Source organism: Panthera tigris, chromosome C1 (genome assembly GCF_018350195.1).
Source record: "Panthera tigris isolate Pti1 chromosome C1, P.tigris_Pti1_mat1.1, whole genome shotgun sequence".
Taxonomy (NCBI): domain Eukaryota; kingdom Metazoa; phylum Chordata; class Mammalia; order Carnivora; family Felidae; genus Panthera; species Panthera tigris.
In genome coordinates this window covers 40,104,958-40,122,725 of record NC_056667.1, presented here as the reverse complement: position 1 = coordinate 40,122,725, position 17,768 = coordinate 40,104,958, and the positions used below count along the sequence as shown (strand labels likewise).

General features: G+C 35.5%; 1 protein-coding gene across 4 annotated transcripts in view; it reads left to right on the top strand.

The window, feature by feature from the left end:
* Positions 1-17,768, top strand: part of FAF1 (Fas associated factor 1) — a 524,128-nt gene that overhangs the window by 372,162 nt on the left and 134,198 nt on the right. For all 4 annotated transcript variants that reach the window (XM_007077228.2, XM_007077231.2, XM_007077229.2 and 1 more), the window contains one exon: positions 3,340-3,494. In XM_007077228.2, the coding sequence (XP_007077290.1) occupies positions 3,340-3,494 (155 nt within the window). The remainder of the gene's footprint in view (positions 1-3,339; positions 3,495-17,768) is intronic.

Here is a 17,768-nt window from a genome sequence, read left to right as displayed (position 1 = left end):
CTTCTGATTACTCTTTTTATCATCTCCTTTCTCACAGTTTAGAGCTTAAAGTGAGAATTTTTTTTTAAGTGTGTTTTCCTGGCATCTCATGTTTAACAGTGTCAGGGGTTTGTGTCCCTGGAACGAAAACTGTTTCTCCAGAGTCTTTTTTCTCTCAGCTTCCAGTGAAAAGAGGGGCGAGGCGAGCCAGTCGCTTACCACAAAGCAATGCCACCACAAAGGAAAGATTAAGGGTTTAGAGAGAGGTCAATGTGGGTTTTTCTCTAACTAAACACTTTCCTAAAGTTTCCTTGTGGAAAAATAATGAAGTCATCTCAGAGTTTTTAAAGAATTTTTATTTCTTTTTCACCGTCTGCATTCGCTTGTCTTCTCAGCATGGATGTTTAATCTTCCTAGGCTTTGTGAATTGGCCCAAATGAATAAGTAGTGAGCTGTCTCTCTAGGAGCTAGAGGCTTATTCTAAGGGCCTAATCACTGAGTAAACACATCTTTGCCCTCCCTCTCACAACTGCGATATAATAGTCGAGATTCTAGCACAGTAACCTGGATATTGCAGGGACCAATGCTTTGAAATGCAGAGTGGTTGATCCTCCAAAACAGACAGTGCCTGATCTTCGCCTGCCTCTTTCTTCTTTTTTAAATTAAATATTGCCAAAGAGATGCTGTTTTATTGCTTGATATTGTGCATTAGTGCCCTGGATTTCCAAGTTTAGTTTCAGTCAACACTGTCGGCTGCACTTATAGGGAACTCTGCATGTTGGGTTTCTTAGTAGCCTCTTCGGCACATGTGTGTTTGGTTTGGAAGAGCATTTAAATTAAATCAGTGAGATAGCAATGTAAATCGCTAATCTCTTTCTCAAAGTCTAAATGTTCCATTGCAGCATTCTTGAGAGAAATGGGCGTTTTAAAGATTTAGCCATTGCCATTGTTTGGTTAGAAATATGCTGATTTAAAAGTGGACAGCTCTCTTGTTCCCAGTGTCTCATTAAATGTAGTTGCTGAGATACGATCAAGCAGAATTAGAGGTTGACATCCCTCTGTCTATTCAGCTAGAGAGCTCCTAAGAAGAGGAGTTCTGAATTTGTTAGTGCTGCCAGGTTCATGTTCCTTTTCCTAAAGCAGATTTCTAGATTCTTTTGCTGAAAGTGGTTTGGCATTGCTGCTGCCATTTGGTATCTTTTTTTGCCAGGGGTTTGATAATCAGCATTCAAGTTTCTTTCATCAAACATGCTGAGACCCATGCTAGCTGTAGGGATGCAAAGACTGAAAGAGACCCAGTCCTCACCCTTGAGAGACTTTGTCTAGAGGGGAAACTGGTAAACAATGATAATACTAATGGGAAGAGATAGAGGCCCAGAGAAGGAAGCTGTTAGCTCTGCCTGAGGGAATCAGGGAAGGTTTCATAGAGGCATTTGCTTTGAGCCTTAAAGGATGAGTAGGAATTTACCAGATAAGTATCTCTCCCAACTGTGAATCTGATTACAAACTTCCTAGAAACCAGCTACTGTTACCTGCAGACACCAACATGGATGAAGAAACCCAGAGTCTGTCTTGTTGACCATTTTATCACCACTGCTTCCTACTAGTCCTGACACAGTATTTCAACAAATGCTTGTTGAGTGAATGATTAAATGAGTTGACCCATGGAAACAGCTACTATTAGAGTAACTGAGCTACTTATACTCAGGAATTCTGTCCTTATTCCCATTACACATTGTCTCTGAGGCCCAGGAAGCACTGATGTATGAGCAGGGGCCAATCTGGCATCTTCATATTCTATGAGCACTCCAAGCCTTGACTACAGTGTGGTTGATTTTCCTGCTACTGCTGTAGTGCCAAAGAAAGAATACTAGGCTTAGAGTCCCATCAATTTGGCTTCCAGTCCCAGATGTACTACTTACTTACTAGTTGTGGTAGAATTTAGGACAAGTCTTCTTTCTAAACCTCAGTTTTCTTATCTGCTAATAAACTTAAGAATACTATTTTACAGGTATATTCTGGGGATTAAAGTAGGTAAAGGGTGTGTAACTAATAGTGCCTCCTATTCATAGTAGATGCTTTTGGAACCTTAATCTATCTATGTACCTCTGGTTACCCTCATCTAGTACAAAATTTACCTTTGGAGGAAATATTTTAATAATTACATTATTATTATTATTATTATTATTGTTATTATCATCATCATTTGGATTATTGAATAGGATAACTCCAAGCTTCAAATATCAATATCCTTTCATCAATATGAGCCTTACATTTCTCTGTAAATGTCCTATCCCACACAGCAAGTTTTTCTTTTTTATCATCACATCCTTATTTAATATGAAGGGAGAAGACCCTAAGCTTCCTTAAAATTTTCCTTTGCCAGAATTTCACAGATTGGTTTGCATATTGTGTTTACCATAATTTTTTTTTTCCATATCATGGCAAGTGACTGTTTTTAAACTCAGCTCTTCTACAATGTAGCACCAAGAATTAGTCAATAACAATTTAGGCTCTTTAATCATCATCGCAGGGGGATGTTGTTAAAGCTGACATGTTGCAAATTATGTTGCTCAATTTCAGTTTTTAGTTTCAGTTATTTTATTAACTATCCATCTATGACAGAGGACGCTTTTAAGAGAACAAATGTCATTTCTTGATAGCAAGTTTTATGAAGCAAAGGGGAAAGAATAATTCACCATATGAGAAACCACAGCGGACATTTTCTGAAATATAGACTAGAGAGAATTCATGTGAACTACTTTCTACCATCTTTCCAGGGGCAATTAGATGTTACATGCTCTTACATAAAGACTTTAATATGAGAACACATTAAGGGCTTTGAAATTACTTGTGGAAGTAAAACATAACTTCATTTCAGACCTTTTCCCTTCAAGTAGAAGAGACTTCTCAGAGTTAAGATTAAAAACAAAAAAATACGTAAGAGACTTTGGGAATCAATCTTAATCCATATTTTTTCTCTGTACATAGTTGGATAGTTCAAAATTAATTTTCCTTTTATGAAGCATGTTTTAATATGAAGAATTGTAAATCCGTTTTATTTAAAGAAAATGCAATTCTATTGCATATTCTGCTACAGATAGGCTTGCACATGTTAACAGGGGTCTGTGACAGTCTATAAAACAATATAATCATCCTAGCCTCTTTAGAGTATAAGGAAGCAAAATTTATTCATATTAGTGAATGCTTTAGGAACTCTTAAGTGTCAGGTGCTCTTTTAGGTAGTAGCATTTAATTTTTGTCTTTGCTGTTTATATTGACAGATTATGCCTTTCCAAAATTCAAGAAATCTTATGTAAGTGAATATTTTAATTCATCTGTCTTTTCTCCTCTTTTCAGAGAAAGCTTCTTGCTATCTACCTCCACCATGATGAAAGTGTATTAACCAACGTGTTCTGCTCACAAATGCTTTGTGCTGAATCTATTGTCTCTTATCTGAGTCAAAACTTTATAACCTGGGCTTGGGATCTGACAAAGGACGCCAACAGAGCAAGGTAATACTGTTGTTACAAGTGGGGCTTCTATTTTTTAAAAAAGTTACTGTATTTGGTTTCTTATCATCATAAACATTTTCATCCTCAGCATTAAATCCTCTACCATTACATTTAATTAGATAAAAGGTATTTGTTGTAGCTAATGTATGCAGTTATTTACAATTGTGAAAATATACCTCAATTTATAAAAGGTTTTTAAATCCAAGAGCAACCTGAAAACCAAAACCAAAATACCAAATTGTTTTTCATCGTTTTGCAGTAAAACTGGTACAGTACATTTCCACCTACTGGATATTCTTAGGTCCTCATATGTTGTTGAATATTGAGAGAAAATCTATTTTTAATAATGTTGAGAAAAAGCAGAGCAAGTCTAACATAAAATCTTAGTAGTAAGTTTATTTTTTAATAATTCCAGTGAAGAAGGCAAGACATTCTGGGCTAGTCCATGGAGTTGGTAATAGCTTAACTCTAGCATATACTAATTGATGTAATCGCCTTATTGCACACATTCTTTTGCACACATCCATATTCTCAGTAGGAAAAAAATCCCTTTCCTAGCTGTCAGGATAAATTTACTTAATTTGTTAATCATAATATCTATAAATGATGAATAAGTCTTCATATTTTGCCTGTTTGAGTTTCCCATCTGAAATATATTTCATCATGTTTAATTACACATGTGGCCATAACAGTCAGTGATGCTACTTTGGGTGTGTTTAACACAATCATAATCACAGGGTATTGGTTTATGAACAGGGAGATTAAGTTCATTTCAAGGCAAGCCTACTGTAGTTACCTAATTTAAATGATTATAGAACAATTAGAAATCATCTGATTTGTTTTTTTATTATTTTATAGCTCACTGAATTTTTGCTCATCATTTAGACTTTGTTTTATGTAATCTAAACCTGAAAAGAAGAATGATTCTTCCCTGAAATGTGAAGCAAAAGAATGTTGAAGCAATTTCTTCATCTAATACTTCATTTCTTTAAGCAAATGGTTAGGAAATTTCACAGGATGACTTCGGTCTGCATTGGAAATGTTCCCTGTTATACATAAATAAAGAACCTTTAGCACCTGTATTTGTTTAAATTAAATCAGGTTATTATTCACACTCAGTTAAAGGTGATGAAAAGCAGTGCCAAAAACAGATAAAAATGCAGCATCGAAGGTCTTTCATGAGGCAAAATACATAGACTGGAGACTTGGCTAAATCTTTTGCCATTCACTGGCAGTAAGGAATCTCCTCCTTTCCTTTTATCCACAACTTGATGGAGAAGGAAACACTATTTCTAAACCATCTGTAATGGCTAAGTTCAGCAGGCTACCTGCTGTTATTTTGTTCTATCCTCCATTTAATTCCTTAGTTCCTTTTATTTTACAATGACAAAAAATTGCAGTGTAGTTTCTTTTGAAAAACAGTGTTTGAGGGTTTTTTTTTTATGACTGGCAATCAACAGCCATGTAATTGCTTTGTTATGTTTTACCAAAGAAGTCTGTTAAGTAGCACAACTTTGATACACTAGTAATAAGAGTTTGCAGGTTACAGAGACACCTGTGGTGACCAAAGCGACAGAAGCTGCTTATTAGAAAGAGCCAGTACAGCTGTGTCCTATTAACTCCTTATGACACTTTTTTTAAAACACAAAATAAAGGCCTTGTTTAAGGCTTTAGAGTTATTTCTCAATGAATTGCAGGACCAACTGTGAGGTATGATAAGATATTTCAATCTACATTTTTAAAAATATGGCATCTCATTATTATTATTACATTCATGAAAATGAAAAGAAGTGATATTAAAGACTGAAAATAGAAACATCTAGGAATTTGCTTTAGTAAATATTTATACAAACAAGAAACAGGGCCAATGGGACAAAAGAGAATTAACCATTTCTGGGATTTAAGTTACTCGGCATCCTTACTCAAAATTAAATTCTATCCATATTACAAATTAAAAAGTATTTTAAGTTAAGGTATTATATTTCTCTCTATAAAGCAACAGAATCATGTAGATGCTTTTCATGTACATCTCCACATTATTATTGTCAAGGCAAATGGAAAATACATATTTTACATACCCAGGACGAAATTTCATTGGAATGACATATTCCTAAAATGGAGTAAAAGTAGATTTCCCTTGATATATTGAACTGCAAAAATATTTTAATTAATTAGACTTATTTATTATCACAGGAAAAGATTAGCTTAGCAACAGTTTTCTTACCAGCCATCATCTAAATAAAATTGTCTAGTTGCATTTCCATCTCTATGATCTTACTTGTATTTTTAGTACCACATTTTGTCCAGAGGTGTTTGTCATAAACATTTATTGAATTATCCATTTGACACTATTAACACTGAATAACAAAACCTCAAAGTTTCACACTCAGTTCAGTAGAAGACCACTGAACTAATATTTATTGATCAGTGAGCTGTATTTCAAAAGTTGCTGTGCCATCATTTGCATATTACCAGAAAGCTAAAATATGACAGATTAATATGTGAAAATGTAGAAGAGATTTCTACGCATCACAAACAAGATTGCTGTGATTTTCGTATGACAAATGTAAAAAGTGTGGAAATAAATTCCTGGTGGATGGCTTGTTTCATCCCATATCTGGCTTTCCTAGTTCAAACTGATCACACAAATTTTTTTAAATCCTGAGCCTATATGCTATTTAGTCTGGGTGACTCCTTAGTAGTTTTCTGGGACTGCCCCCTGACGTGATAGCTGGGGACATTGGTGCCTAAGATGGGGTTGGACTTGCCAAGCAAATTTACTTTTGCTTAAGAAATAATGGGGCGCCTGGGTGGCTCAGTCCGTTAAGCATCTGACCTTGGCTCAGGTCATGATCTCGCAGTTTGTGAGTTCGAGCCCCATGTGGGGCTCTGTGCTGACAGCTCAAAGCCTGGAGCCTGCTTCAGATTCTGTTGCCCTCTTTCTCCCCTCCCCCCCCCCCATAAACAAACATTAAAAAGAAAAAGAAAAGAAATACTCTGCTAAGGGGCACCTGGCTGGCCTAGTCAGTAGAGCATGCGACTCTTGATCTCGGGGTTGTGAGTTCAAGCCCCATGTTGGGTGTGGAGATTACTTAAAAAAAATTAAATCTTTAAAAAAAAATAATGGAAGAAATACTCTGCTAAACCTACAGAAACATTAGTCAGTTTACTGTGAATCTCTCATGTGTAGAAGATAAGAGAAGAATACTGTACTAAGTGAATGATTTGGTAAAGTTACCAGAATATGAATGTCACTTGAGGTTATAAGTTAAATTTCTTAATTTCACTAACAAATTAGAGTAAAAAAGAAACAGATATCTATAGAATGTCACTATTATACACCCCTGTGATGTTGATGATTTGGATTTCCCACCTCCAAAATGATTCTAATAACTTTCTTTCTAAGTTGAATACTTAATTTGACCAACCTAAACCTGTATAAAATAGATTAGAATAATTTCTGGATTGATCTTGGAACGTTCCAAATATGAATTGAGACATCAGACTTTAGCAGTAATGGTAATATAACTATCTTCTCCCTCACTAGATTGTGATCTCCCAGAAAGTCTTATTCATTTTATTTGTCTAATTAAACAAGGCACATTTATTTATTTATTTATTTATTTATTTATTGAGAGAGAGAGAGAGAGAGAGAGAGAGAGAGGGAGAGAGGGAGAGAGAGGGAGATAGAGAGCAAGCATGGGAAGGGGCAGAGAGAGGAAGACAGAGAATACCAAGCAGGCTGCACACTGTCAGTGCAAAGCCCAGTGCGAGGCTCGAACTCCTGAAACAGTGAGGTCATGACCTGAGCTGAAACCAAGAGTCAGTCATTTAACCAAGCAACCCAGGTGCCCTGTAAACAAGGTACTTTAAATTTACAAAACTGTAGGAGAAAGAAATTCAGTAAGCATTTGGCCAATGAATGTATGCATCCATTTCCACCTAAGAATGTGCTTATAATTTCAGTATTATATATCTAAATGGAGGTTTCTTTCCTGGAAAACTCTGTACAGTCTTGGCTGATCATGTCTAGTTGCAATTCAGGGCCATTCTTTCTTAAAGCAGTAGGCAATAAGCCCTTGTTAGTCTTAAGAAGTCCTGGAGAGTATAATTTCCCAAGTATCCATCTGAACAATAATTCTGAAAGAAAGTGTAGGATATACCTGTAACTGAAAGAGCTGAAGAAACAGGTAACAGTAAATAAGGAGATCCTGCAGATCATTTCTGAAAGTAGCTAAAAAATATCTTAAGAAAGGTATATTTTCTTCATGTTTATTCATTGAGTAAACATTTACTGCATATTTAATAGGAACCAGGAATGGTACTTTGCACTGAGGATGAGAAGGTGAAAAAGATACAGTGTATAATGCTCAAAATTCCTACTCTTTAGTAGGAAGACAGACAGAGAGCTAATATGTAGTATGAAGTATGCCCACGGTGCTTTGGGAGTATAGATGAACTTCATAGAGAGGTACTCTACCTGGGTGGGCCAAGGAAGAACTTTAAAGAAATGACACATGGAAAAATGAAATTAGGATTTTACTCTTTTTATATTAGCAGCATTCCTAGTTTATTAGGTTGGAGATATCTGCTATTTTTATAAAGGAATATTAGTATTTTAAACCTCATAATTAAGTATCAGAAACGAAGAATCAGTGTTTTATATAATTGTGGAGGAGAGAAAAAATAGAAGGACCTGCCCAGCTAGTGTAATCATATATGGTCTGAACGAGATTAAGGTTTAAGGTCAACTAGCAGGGATGGACAGATCCCAAGAAGTTGTTTTATTAATGATTCACCCAATATTGGCATATGCTTACAGGCAGACAGTGGGGCAGAGATCAGATACTCTTTTGGATGTGGAAACATGTAGAAAATCATCATGGATTTAACTACTACAATAAAATATATTTAAGGACAATATATTGTTAGTGAACAAATTCTTGTGCTGTAAAAGAATAATTTCTTAAAATTCAGGACAGTTATCACCTTTAGGAAGCCTTGCCATTGTCCATCCTCTCTTGCCTCTCAGTCTAAAATACACATTCTTTATGTTCCCATAATATCCATATACTAACCTGTAATGATGGAATTCATTAACATTGTATGGTTATTGTCTGTCTCCCTATTATGTTGTCACCCCCCACCAAGAGAGCTATATCTATAGTCTCAATGTGTTACACAGTGCCTTTGAAAAAGTCAGTGTTATATTGATAAATAATCTCTAATAGTCTTATTGAATAATAAATGGCAGTGGAAAGAGTATTGGAAATGCTGTTATACTACTCTAATTGTGTGATCTTCTGCCATAGCCATTAGTAGGTCTAATAAAGCAAAAACCTTCATTTTCCTTGCTGAATTAATTACAAATGTCCAGACCAGGTACCTTGTCTTCTGCTGGCCCTGTAGCACTTTAGAATATTGTTGTCTGTCTTCTGTGCACCAGGCACCCGCACACCTTCTGGAAAAAGACTTGAATTCCAGCCCAGATGAGTTCATCCTGTGGTTCCAGAGTTTCTTCCCCAGACTCACCAAGTCTGATAGCCCTGAAACAACTGGCCCCCTCAGATCGGGCTATTCGGGGATGGTACTCTGAGCCTTCTGCAATGGTGATGGCATTGATTAAAGTAAACATGTTCATAGGACCAGAGTGCTAAACTGGCTACACGATGAGGTATGCCAAGGAGTCAAGCAAATTCCATTTGGGCATCATTTGAATTAAATATAGATAGTAGTATATAAAGCACTAGCACAATAAGCATTAATTTGCTTCCCTCTATTAGAGTTATTTGGACATCTATTAGTTGCATGGGAACATTGGCACAGGAATGCCCTTGATGTTAAGCTATGAGTTTTTGGCTGTAGTTGCTTCAACAAGGAAAGTTACATAACCTATGTGGCACAGTAAACCACCAGTATTAACCAGTAGTAAATGGATTAATGGGTATCTCTTGTTCTGACCAGGAGGGCCCACAAGGCAAATGTCTCAGTCTATCTAGTATAAGTACTGGTTTAGATTATTTAATTCTAGAAAACTTGAACTTGACTAGGATAATGCCAACTGGGTAATCAGCCAGCTATGAGGTGTTTATATGTAAGTTCCTGAGGTGGAAATATTTAGCACATCAGTGTACATGCTATGAAGTGTTAAATCAGCCATTGTGCACTATTTCTAAGCGGTGTTCATAGTAGCTGCAAATAGTTACCTAGGAATTGCTGACAGTGCCTGAATTACACAGGTTGCATGAAATATATATACATAATGTTGCATTAAATTTTGCCTACACAGTTAGTACCAGTATTCACAGAATTCTGTTGCCTGTTAATATTAGCTTTTGAACTTAATGTCCTTGAGTGCAGTATTTCAGATCACTGGAAACTTCTGCTGCTATGCTGACAGGTACTTTTTAGCCTTAATATTCAAGTGATAGTTTTCCACATTACTTAATCTTTGGCAAGAGTTAATTGACTTAAAGCTCTTATTATCAGTAGGCTGTCTTCACCTGCACTTTCCATTTGAGCAATTAGCAATATTCACAGTGGCATACCCTTAATTCCAAATTACTCCATGCTTCATGCCTGGCTGAAGCCTAGATGACCATGTTACTCTAACCCTCCACCTCCATTTGATCCAGCAAATATTGCCCAGGTGTGAGGTCTGCATGGGAGACACAAGGAGTGTTAATTCCCAGCTGCTACCCTAGGAGGAGATATGGATTCTGCAGAAGTAGCTGATAAAACAGATGGACATGTTGTGGTCAGGGAACCAAGACTTCCAGAGAGCCTTCATGCCAGATTTCCATATAATTTTCCCCAAACTTCTTTATTTCCTTTGTGCTACGTTTTCCTTCCAGTACTTTTAAAGGAAATGTATTGCCATCCTAAACATCCCAGGTCAAGGGCTTAATTAATGCTTTAAAATAAAGGTTCCAAAACACCAGGAGAGTTTGTCATTTTCTCCCTGGTTTGTTTTGTGAAGAGGGAGGAGAGAAGGTGAGGAGGAACCCCTCCTGTTCCATGATTACATCCTACCCACTCATTTTCTCCTTTTCTCCTCTGCTTTTGATTTTTAGTGGCGGTCTTAACAGAATGTCAAGATCAATTTGCAGCATGGTTTAACTCAAGGTTTGCGTTCTGCCAGCAGCAATTGTCCCTGCAAACAATGCCGTGTGTTCTTGTAACTTCAGAAGCTTTTAGAAGGATCATGGCAAGGGCAGCATCTAATGACTTTATTAGTGTAGGGTTTCAAAATGGGCTCAGTAATTGTTCATATCTCTTTGTCAGCAAGTCATAATTACTGCTCAGCATTGTCCAAGGGTGCAGTTGTGAATAGTTTACTAATAGTACTGAAAGGAAGGAAAAGAGGGACAGGATAAAAGATGATGGCCTCTTATGATTGAGAACAAGCCAGTCTGTATATAGATGATGGCTAAACTGTTTATAATTCTTTACTCTTTTTAAAATAGAAGATTATCCTTTAAAAAATGTTCTTTTAGGTAATTTTAAATTACTGGTTTACAAGCCTTTTTACTGTGATTTGGATACTTCCTACACTACTACCTAGTACTGCAATCATAACTGCCTGCTGGTGCATGCATTATATCTGAATCAAGCTATATATTTTTCCCTTGATATTAATCTAATTAATGCTATTTAGAAAACAGGCATTTAACTCAGATACAGTTTTCTATGTGTTTTCACAGTCTATATGAAGACTATTTTAGAAAAGAACAATCAAAGGTGAGAACTGTTGACAATACAGTCCAAGAGAACATTATATGTTTTTAGCAAATCTTATTTTTCTCATGCACTAGACCTTTCTTGTTACTCTGTTGCTGTTCTCCTTGGTCTTTCTGCTAAACCCTTTGTATTTTGAATATTCTAAGTACTTGATTTGTAAGAGTTACAGAATAAAAAGAATCATTATATCTTTTCAAGATACACAGAGTTTCAGCTAAATGCCAAGCTTTTGCCCTTCTGTGCTCTGTAGCCAGATTCTTTCCTGTTTTGTGACTTTCTAAATTTGTGTGCAGTTGTATGCAAATATTCCCTCCCAATAGCTAGTTACCTAGAATTTTAGAATATACAAATTCAGATAAATATGACTGCCAGAGGTACTTGCTCCAGTGTTTATATAAAATACAAAACATGAGTTATCTAATGAAACAAATTCTAAAAATTAGACATCTCCAAAATGAAATATCTTTTTTAAAGTAATATACCCCATCATGTCTTTTGCTTTTCTCCTTGCCTGAAATTGGAAAGATCTCAAGAGATTTATTTACTTTATGAACTGCTTTGTTAGTGTTAATAATTTTTATATTCATGGTTGTTTCTGAAGAACTTTTACTGATCATGTATCAACTATGCCACTTAAATCAGTAGCACAGTTCTCCTCTTCCATAAATACTGATAGTAAAACACTCAGAAAACTTATAAAGGGAATGTGTTCGTTCAGTCACCACCTATTGGAAACTGGTTCCTCTGACATTTTTCTAGTATTTGCCTCTCAATCTAGATAGATACTCAAAGAGGTTTTAGTGCCCAATTACCTTAGTGATCTCATCTGCTAAATATACCACCAAAAACTGTCAGTCTGGAATTGTAGAGTCAGGTGGAATCCTGTTTCCTAACGTATTTGGGTAATTCATTAGGAAGTAGATTTTGTGTCCTTTCCTCAAGCATGTTTGTGTCTTTGAACTTGACTGCATTACAGTAATAGAGAAAAGTGACAAAATATTTTTATATTATTAATGAATTAAAAGTTAACTGTAGGGATTTTTATAGTTTATCTGCTGTTGGCTGACTCAGTCTGTAGGCACAGCAACAATTGAAGATATGTATGTATCTTTCTGTATGTATGTATCTTTCTTTTCCTCAATGCATGATCAGCACCAAGAAAGTCCTCTTTAATATACCTTTCTACACATCTCAACTAAGGAAAGAATGAAGCAAGTTAACATGAACAATAAAGAAGCTTTGATTGCTATATCTCAATCTGAAAAATTATGTTGCGAACCCAGTATCAAATAAGGTATTGGAGGCTCTGAGTAGCTCCCAAATAAGTTAGTACCACAGCAACAAAAATTTATTTGGTCATTATGAAAGCTATGTAAGTATTAACTTTTTATTAGTTCTTAAAGCAAAATCTATGCACATTTAAATATGTCAGTTGCTGTTCTTAAAAGACTATGATAAACTATTTTCCCACTGTTTATGCAGATATCATTCATAAAATGTAGAGCAGTTAGGAAGTTGGACTCAGTTGGTCTGGGAATATGAAGAACAAGGAAATATTAGGCAAATGGTATAACATTTCCAGATCTTTTTTTTTTTTTTTCATCTATGAAAATTGGGGAAGAGGGTGCTGACAGCTGACCTACTTGACCTGAGACCTTTGACCTTTATCTCTAAAATTCTCTTTCTGATGACTTGGACACAACTATTTTCAATAGAAAAATGAGAAGTAAGCAAGATTTCATTTTCAAAATAAATGTTAGTAAAGTTTTTAAGTAGATTACTGCCCTTACCAGTTTGTGATAACTTAGAGTGACCTTAGTGGTGTGTAGCTAAGGACGCCACAATCATTTTCTGCCTCTTTCACCAATAAAGACAGCTTCTTTACCCTTAGAATTGTTCTCCAAGCTCATGCCATTTATGAGAGGGGCTTCTACTGAGAGTTTCAATAGCTAAGAATAAGACTATCGTTACTGCTTTAAAAAAAAAACCAAAACACATAATAACTGCAACCATTAAAGCACCTACTATGTGCCATACTAATTGTAGATACAGATATAGATATAAATAGATGTATGAGTTTATTTAATCCTCACTGTGTATATATTAGGTCATTTGACTACAATTCTGCAAGGTAAATAGCCAAGGTCCAATGTCACATATGTGGAAATTATTTTTGGCTCAGAGAGGTTCTATAATTTACCCAAGGTCATGCAAATGGTTGTACCAGATATAAATTCCAAATCAACCTGTGCTTTTCTGCTTCATAATGTTTCTTGTCCCATGACCTTGTCAGGCTGGATTATTCAACAACAAAAATGTACTGAATAACTATGCAAAGCCTTATGAAGGTTGTAAGGGGAATATAAGACCTAGACCTTTTGCTCAAGGAACAAATAAACATGGGATTCACCAAATCTTAGAGTTGGAGATTAGAAGTGTTCTCAACATCTAATTTACAGCCATGCAGGTATGTTTCCCCATAATGTGCTTAACTGTTATTACTACAGTTGCTACCTGGATACTGCTAGGGACAGAGAAATTAAAGCTTCAGAAGATAGTACATTTTTGAGCTACTCTAAAAGCTAGAAAAGGTGTTTGCTACAGTACTTCTTCATAGAGAGGGCTTCTGCAACTTTCTCCCTTTTGGTTCTAGTTTTGAATTAATAAGCCTAACGTGGGGATTAATAAGCCTGACTTTAGTTCTGCCTTACAGTCAGTTTAACCAGAGCTATCTTGTTTGCCCTAATTTTCTTGCTTTTTTTTTTTTTTACAAAGTATATTTATTTCCATTGCTTCTTATATGCTAGGGTGTCTAGATCCAGCCCATTCTAAAGGTGCCCCAAATCAAGCATAGTGCTCTAGAGCAGGTTTATCTCACGCTGTGCTCAGTTCTATTCTGGAATTATATTGTTGGCTCCTGTTGAACTGAGGTAGTCAACTAAATCCCCCTACCAGTTTTTCAAATATGGGGCTACCCTGATGGGCTGGGCCTGGGTTGTTATTATTTGTTTAAATAATTTTGGGGGTCTGGGTTGTCATTAAACTAGATCTTTGCCATTCTCTACTAATGCAGTTGACTGACAAGATCTTTTGAAGTTCAGATTCTGTTAACTCTCCCAAGAGTTATCATTCATAAATGATATTGTAACTCCTATCATTTCTATTGCTGTCATTCTTGATAATCCTTTCCATTCCTAGCTATACCTAACTCCAGAATTTTTTTTTCTTCTCCTTATTTACCACACTTAGACGGAGCCATCAAGAAAAGCTTTATCACCTCATATATTTTTATTTCAAGCACTGGCTCTGACCAACACTTCCTATCCCTGTCTTAACTTGCTCAAGTGCTAAAGTTTTTTATCTCATTATGCCCTGCAATCTATTGAGCCCACCACTTTACTTCATCTGCCCTTTTGTGTCTCTAATCTTCATTTCCCTTTTTGTCCTATTTAGATATCAAGGCCCATCATTATGACTTCCTTGTAATATCTTAAATTCCCTTACCAGTGTCTCCATCCATTGCACTCAATTTGCTGAACCCAGCTATTCTCCTTCTTTATATCTGTGCCCTTGCACTTAAACACTGCTAGAGATAGTCACACTAATTTTTTTTCTAAACAAACATAAACTTCAAGCAAGTACACAATAATGCTGACCAAGTCTACTATGATTCTCTAGTTAGCTTTTGTTCCCTTGGTAAGATGTCTGTTTCATACTACTCTTCATTCATTAAACATCTCCTGTCCCTCTCTGCTCCCTTTCCCAGCTGCCCTCACAAGTGGACTGAGAAAACAGAAGTCATCAGATAGAAATGACTTTTAATTTTCTTTCTTCAGGTCTCACTGTAAATGTCTCCTCTTGAAAAAGACCTGTTGAACCTTTTTAGAGAAAGCTTCTTCACCATCATTCTTTTTCATAGTACTCTCTTAAAACTTTTCATAATAAGCCATTGCTTTTGTTTACTAAAATTTTGTTTTCTAATTCTTCCACTAGAATGTAAGATTCCTAAGGGCAAGAATTACATCAATCTTCTTCACTTGTGTTTCTTACTTGAATACTAATAATTACTTGTTGGATGATATAAAAATGCAGAACAGCATAATGGTTGAGTATAAATTAATTTAGATTTAATCACACTAGGATTGGAATTCTATCTGTGCCAGTAGGTCACTATAAGGACCTTGAGCAAGTTGCTTAACCCCTCTAAGTTGCAGTTTCTGTATTGAAAAATGGAGATTAAAAACCACATCCCTTAGAGTTGTTATTGGACTTAACTGGGATAATTGATTTTTGAAAAAGTCTGGCACAGAGTAAATGCTCAGTGCATTGTATCTGTAAGGTATATTTGGTTTATGTCAGACATTTATAAAAATGTTGACAGAACAAAACCAAGTGGTAAGCTATTTGAGACCACTTTCAGTTTGGTAACACTCTACAGGTTCGATTTCTCAGTGACAAGGAATTTATCCAACTTAGCCTGCATTTCTGAATCTTATCCTGAAGGATATTTCAAGATACCTCATCACTTCTTACTGAACTCCAGATACTCAAAGCTCATGGAATGCTCATGAGTTCTCAGCCTAGTAATTCAGCCTAGTTAGGCTTATTGTATTCTTAATAACCCATGTTGTCTCCTAGTCATCACTATTGTATTCTAAGTGTTCAGAAGCCATTTGTCTAAGTGACTTTTCTAGCTTTTGTAGAGGACTGAGATCCAGTTTACTGATCTGTACTTTTTGAAACTCATAGTATTAACTTGTTTTTAGAGATTCAGATGATAGTCATTTTTATCATCATTTATTCTAGCTTTTTACTGTCCCATTTATTCTACTATCGAGGCATTTCTTTATCCAGTAAAGTATCCATTAAACATTTATAAACACTTGGGTTGACTCAAGTTTTGTACATAAACACTGAATTTAGCTCTGTAATTCTGGCAGCTTAGGAGAAACAGAAAATGTTTCTCATTTATTCATCTATCCATCTAATATATATTTTTTGAGTTTCTAGTATGTGTCAGGTACTATGCCCTAGAGTTTACAGTTTATCATTTATAGATCTCATTGACTGATAAAAAAAATTTTAACAGCTCATCTCAAGATTTTCTGGCACTGAATTCAAGAGAGAATTTTTTTTGCATGATTATCTATTCAAGAGTCATTAAGAAATAAAGTAGACAGTTATTTTCTACTGTTTTGCATATGACAGATTTTAAATTAAAATAGATGTTTCTTATATCAACCTTCTGTAAAAGAAGAGGCCTTTGTATTAAATATTTTGTAGTAATGGTAATTTTTTAAGGGATCTTAGGTGATATGGTCCTTAAGTATTCCTTTTTGATGATCTAATTCATAACTGGTATAGAGCATAAAGGAAAAGCCTATAGAGTCAACCTGTCCATTCAGTGCTCTTTATCAAACAGCAACTGTCTCAAGTGAGCATTTGTCAAGTGCTTTACATGAAAGCTTTAATGAGCGACTAAGATGCTAATATACTGAACTGTTTCTTTTATCTTTTGAAGATTTTCCTCCTATGTATGAGATTTCTGCTGATGCTCTCCCACATTTTCTTATCCATTAGAATGGAGGTAGGTGGGGAGATGGATTAAATAGGTAATGGGGATTAAGGAGTGACTTGGTGGGGTGCCTGAGTGGCTCAGTTGGTTGAGCATCCAACTCTTGATGTCAGCTCAGCTATGATCCTAGGGTCGTGGGATTGAGCCCACATCAGGCTTCGCACTGAACGTGGAGCCTATTTGGGATTCATTCTCTCTCTCTCTCTCTCTCTCTCTCTCTCTCTCTCTCTCTCTTTTTCTCTCTCCCCCCATCTACCCTTCTCCCCCATTAGTACTCTCTCTTAAAATAAAATAAAATAAAATAAAATAAAATAAAATAAAATAAAATAAAGTAAAATAAAGTAAAATAAAGTAAAATAAAGTAAAATAAAGTAAAGTAAAATAAAGTAAAATGAAAATAAAAAGGAGTGCATTTGTGATGAGCAACAGGTGTTGTATGGAAGTGCTGAATCACTACATTGTACACCTGAAACTCATATTACACTGTATGTTAAATAACTGGAATTTAAGTAAAAACTTTTTAAAAAGTCAAATATGTAAATAAATTACATATAAATGTCAGCATTCCAACAGAAGCCAACCAACTCTGAAATAAATGATGCTGAAAATTTTTAATATAATAATAAAATCACATCTCCAAATTTTGCAGATAGGAAAAAATCAGGGAACATGACAGTATGAAAGAATATATATCTTTACTTCAAATCTGTACCTTAGAATAGTACATGATCTTATGCTACAATGATAATGAGGTACACTGTAGAAGTTATACAGCAGTATAATACAGTGCCAAGCATGGTGCTAATCGTAACACCTTGTTATGTGACTGATGTGAGTCTGATATTGCTGTTATAATTTATTTTAGGAAACATTTTGCCTTATCCTTAATGGGGGGCGGGGTGGATAAAGGAAAAACTAATTTTGACTCTGAAGCACATAAAAGGGAGAAAATAAAGTAA